This window comes from Cucumis melo, chromosome 9 (genome assembly GCF_025177605.1).
Source record: "Cucumis melo cultivar AY chromosome 9, USDA_Cmelo_AY_1.0, whole genome shotgun sequence".
NCBI lineage: Eukaryota > Viridiplantae > Streptophyta > Magnoliopsida > Cucurbitales > Cucurbitaceae > Cucumis > Cucumis melo.
In genome coordinates, this window is record NC_066865.1 from 22,804,415 (window position 1) to 22,808,749 (window position 4,335).

General features: G+C 38.7%; 1 protein-coding gene across 1 annotated transcript; it reads right to left on the minus strand.

Annotated features, from left to right (window-relative positions):
* Nucleotides 1–272: 272 nt before the first annotated feature.
* On the minus strand, nt 273–3,560 carry LOC103482670 (ACT domain-containing protein ACR8-like). The gene is made up of 6 exons (XM_008438941.2): nt 2,981–3,560; nt 2,189–2,349; nt 2,006–2,073; nt 1,328–1,894; nt 1,122–1,226; nt 273–1,033 (listed from the first exon to the last, which is right to left on the minus strand). The coding sequence occupies exons 1-6, from the start codon at nt 3,061–3,063 to the stop codon at nt 671–673; spliced, it is 1,347 nt and encodes a 448-aa protein (XP_008437163.1). The 5' UTR covers nt 3,064–3,560; the 3' UTR covers nt 273–670.
* Nucleotides 3,561–4,335: the final 775 nt, after the last annotated feature.

Here is a 4,335-nt window from a genome sequence, read left to right on the forward strand (position 1 = left end):
TTCATTTATTATAGCAAAAAATTGATTGTTATAGTGTTGGATAGTTCTAAATCTCATAATAATTAATTATTATATTAGACATAATATTCCCCAAACACGATCTAAATCACTGTTGTTTACCCTAACTTGAAGACAGAAGAAAGATAGCAAACGACAACTAGGCGTTACCCTTGCACTACGCATTCATTCGTCTAATCTTTTTGACTATAGTTTGAATTTGGAGTATAATTAAAAAAATATAACATCATGTGGGGGAGAGAGAGAGAGAGAGAGAGAGAGAAAGTCAACATTGATTCAAGTACTTAAAAAAAAGGCTGTTATGTACAATGTGTTAAGCTGTATACAACCCATTTCCCTTCTACCTTCTTACCAAACATTGGTCCGCCAGCTAGTAGCAGCAGCAGCACATGTCAGACCACACACCATAATAAACACTACTCTTTACCCATTTTAAACCTTTCCTCTCTTTTCCACCAACTTTTTAAAAACAAATTAACTATCAACATACCCACCTCCTTTCTTTCCTTCCAATGTTTGATTCTTTTATGTACACTAACTATTATGCTCAAACTTCAAGCAAAGAATATGCTATCGGAAAAGGTAGACATATGGACAAATCTTTCAATAACTCTATTGGTTTTTCTTTTCTTCTCTCTCTCTGTCTCTATGCCTACGAGTATGACCTGATTAATCCCAAGTTGTACAGATTCCTTCTCAATATGCTCCCGAGAGATAACAAAACAGCCCCACCTACACTCGCTGCTTGCTCCTCCCCTTCTGTCTTTTGTTGAGAAATCAATGGTAATTCTTTTACTTTCAAGTTACTCACCCCAATTTTCTCTCTAACGGAGTCTATCATTTTTGTATCTGCAGCACTCCCATGTCCATCCGTTACGTAGAACAGGTTTAGAGCTACCTCCTGTGATGTGGATACTTCTGCTCTTGTAACGTTTAAACCGTTTTCTCTAAACGTTCTGGTAACATCTGCTAAGAGACATGGCCTGTCGGTTGTGCATAACTCCAATCTCACACCCTGTTGTAAACATAACAGTTAATGTCTGCAATAAATAATGCAACAAGGCATTTAATTAAACAATAATACGTTTAAACAAGTCATGTACCCGTGATGTCCTTCTCTCTATTGAGGCTTGGAGGCATTGAATGACACGCTGCCTTTCAGCCTCAGAACTAATTGGTGTTCCATCAGTGTGTCTGATGTAAAATTCCTGTGGAAACCAAAGGAAATATGGTGTCTTTGTCAATAACAAGATGATTGAACCATCATGTGGAAGAATGTGAACCCAAAAGGTAAGAAAAAAATTAATACCAGATATGCTCTATGCCTTGATGTAGTGATTGTACCATGGAAAACTACGTAATCCATGTCCGTCATCGTGCAAATAACATCAAATAACAGCTTCATTCGATCTTTACATTGAACATTCACAACTGAGTAACCCCTTTCCACCAAATTCTGAACTGTCACTACAGGTGAATCCTCACTATGCTGCAGGACAGGCTTCCTTTCATAATCCCGATCAGCAAACATCATTTGGTGTAACCTTCTTTCGGTATGAGTAACGGTCATGGAGACTGAAGTCTTGGCATAAAGAATATCATCGTCCCCTTTCAGAACATTCCTCAAACGTCCAACAATGGTGTCTATTTTCTCGGAGTCTTTGATAGGGGAACCAGAATTACAGTCCTTGACGTATATTAAAGAAGCTATTCGGCCATTGTGAGTCCACACTTTGGCCTCAACAACATCGCACTGAAGCTCAGCCAACACTGCAAATACCTCCGAAAGAAGACCCACACGGTCTGTCCCGGTTAGCTCCAAGGCCGTCAAATCATTTGAGGTGGCAGGTTTGCCACAATGAATCGTTGCAAGTGACTGTAAGACAACCCCATAATGCAAATAAGTTACAAAACACTAATGGGTAACAGATGCATTCACTGGATCATTAAAATTAATTGTGATTGGAGTTGGGTGCCTATTAATTACCTGTTCGAGGTAGCTAATAACGCCCTCGTCGGTTAATTTATTTCCCTCGAGATCAGTCACATGAAAAACTGCAAGCAACATTTAATAGTAGGAATATCATTAAATAGGTTAAATCAAGTGGCTATTCATTAGCATTAAATGCCATTGACAAGAAGAAGAAGAAAAAAAGACAGATAAGCTTACCATCCATGAACCATATTCCGTCTGAGGAAATGTAAGCTTTCTGAATTGAAAGGTTCAAGTCCGTCAACACTTGTACAGCTTCCAAGAGGATCCCATGTCTTCTAGCACTGTCAACCTTGACCAAAGTAGCAGTTTCGCAAACGGCATTATCAATCACAACCCTGCAAATGGGTCAATTTACGTCAAGTTTAATTACATTATAATTCGTAGTTTTGAAATTTCAAAATAAGAAACCACATGGGTCTCTGAAAAGTCTCAGTAAAGATGTTTGAACAATCCCGCTAGACAGAGTCAAACAAACCATAAATTAATAAACACTTGATGCGGACCGACGCTACGTCTAAACAGAGAGACCTTCTAAATATTCTAGACAATTAGAAAAGTAAAAAAAGGAAGAAGAGAAAAAAAAAATCCCGGTCGGTAATTTCAAATCTATTTTCAGATGAAGGTGTGTGAACGCAGAGATCGGAGTCGGATCGAATCTGAAAACGTGTGGGAAAAGAAATCTCTAAGAAAAGGAAAGGGAACATTACGGTGCTGAAAATAAGCAAATACTGCTCCTGATAAGGAAAACCGCAGATTTGCAAATCGGATAATAACCGAAACCCTAAAACTAAAAGATGGAAACAAATAGAAAGAAATTCCATAAACTAATCGAAATAGGACAAGATTAGCCGACTATTGACCAGAAAATCATGCTATTACGGAAGAAGAAGAAGAACAGTCAAGTGAACGATTGGCAGTGGTTAACGATAACGACTGAAGGCAAGAGATAGAAAGAACGAAAGAAACCTGGGAGTGTTCATCCGATTGATAAGCTTAGAGTATTCATCAAGACTCCCGGGCCACTCTATATCCACCATACTAAGTTTCATTTTCAGGCCGTAAAGGAGAAAACAAGAGACAAATTCAAGAACTCAAAACACCAAATTTCTCTCCAGATAAGGCAGTGTCGAAAAACAGAGATCTCTGAGGCCGTACTAAACAGAAGTCTCCGGCGAGAAATGGCGAAACCTTAAAAATTCCGTTGGATTTACTTGTGTCGAGTGGTGTTGGAGAGGAGAAGCATTAAGAAGTTGGAGAGTTGGGGGTCACCGGTCGCAAGAAATCCGCCGCGTGATTTTCCGAGTGAAATTTCTCTCTCTAAAAGGTCAGTATTCTCTCTCTTGCGATGGCAAAAGCACGCCTTGGCCTTGACTCCCTGGCTCCAGGATGGTCGCACTTATATTTACAACTAATTTATTATTTTCCCTTCTTTAAAAAAAAAAAAAAAAAATATATATATATATATATATATATATATATATATATATTCTATTTTTAATTCTAAAATAAAGGAATATAGTATTGGGCGCTCACACGTCAAAGGCGTGAGGATTGCCACACCGAATTACTGCTCCCGGCACTTGCATTTTAATTCCCCCACTCGCCGATAGGGGGACCACTCTCTTTCCGGACCATGAAAAAAAGGGTGAGTTAAGCAGAGAACGACACGTGGACAATGCCAAATAGGATTGGAGAATGAGTCCACGTAGGACGCCGCGTGTGATAGAATTAAGGACGTGTTTGCTTGGTTTTGACTCAAATAGCGGGGGATTTGGCAAGCTTGCCGAAATAAAGAAAAAAAAATAAATTAAATCGTGCCGATTTTAGGAGGTTAACGTGATGGTAGGGATCGTCCACGTGGTCTAAACTGGGCCCTACTGTTCCCTTTAAGACCGGCTTTAGCTTCCTAATTAAGTAGGGAATGGAAATGGATTGGCCGACCGGAATAATGACGTTCACACGTGACAACTCACCCCCTTCCTTTATTTTCCCCATCCCTTGTATTATTAATTAATTAACTTTACAAAAAATTACATTATACCTTTTCTTAATTATTTAATTAAATTACCGTTTCTTAGTTTAAGTCGTTACTTAATTATTTTAATTCAAAAAAATATATGGATGGAAAAAAGAAAAAAGAAAATGAAAAGAATGATTTTATTAGCCGAATGGACCATACTACTGTTTGGGTGGTAATAAAACATGGGGGGGGGGGGGGGGGGGGGGGGGATGGATCTCTTCCTTTCTTGTTAAATCGAGATTATTCCAAATCCCTTTGATTCAAAGCATATTCCCCACATACAAAGGAGGGTAAATTCGTA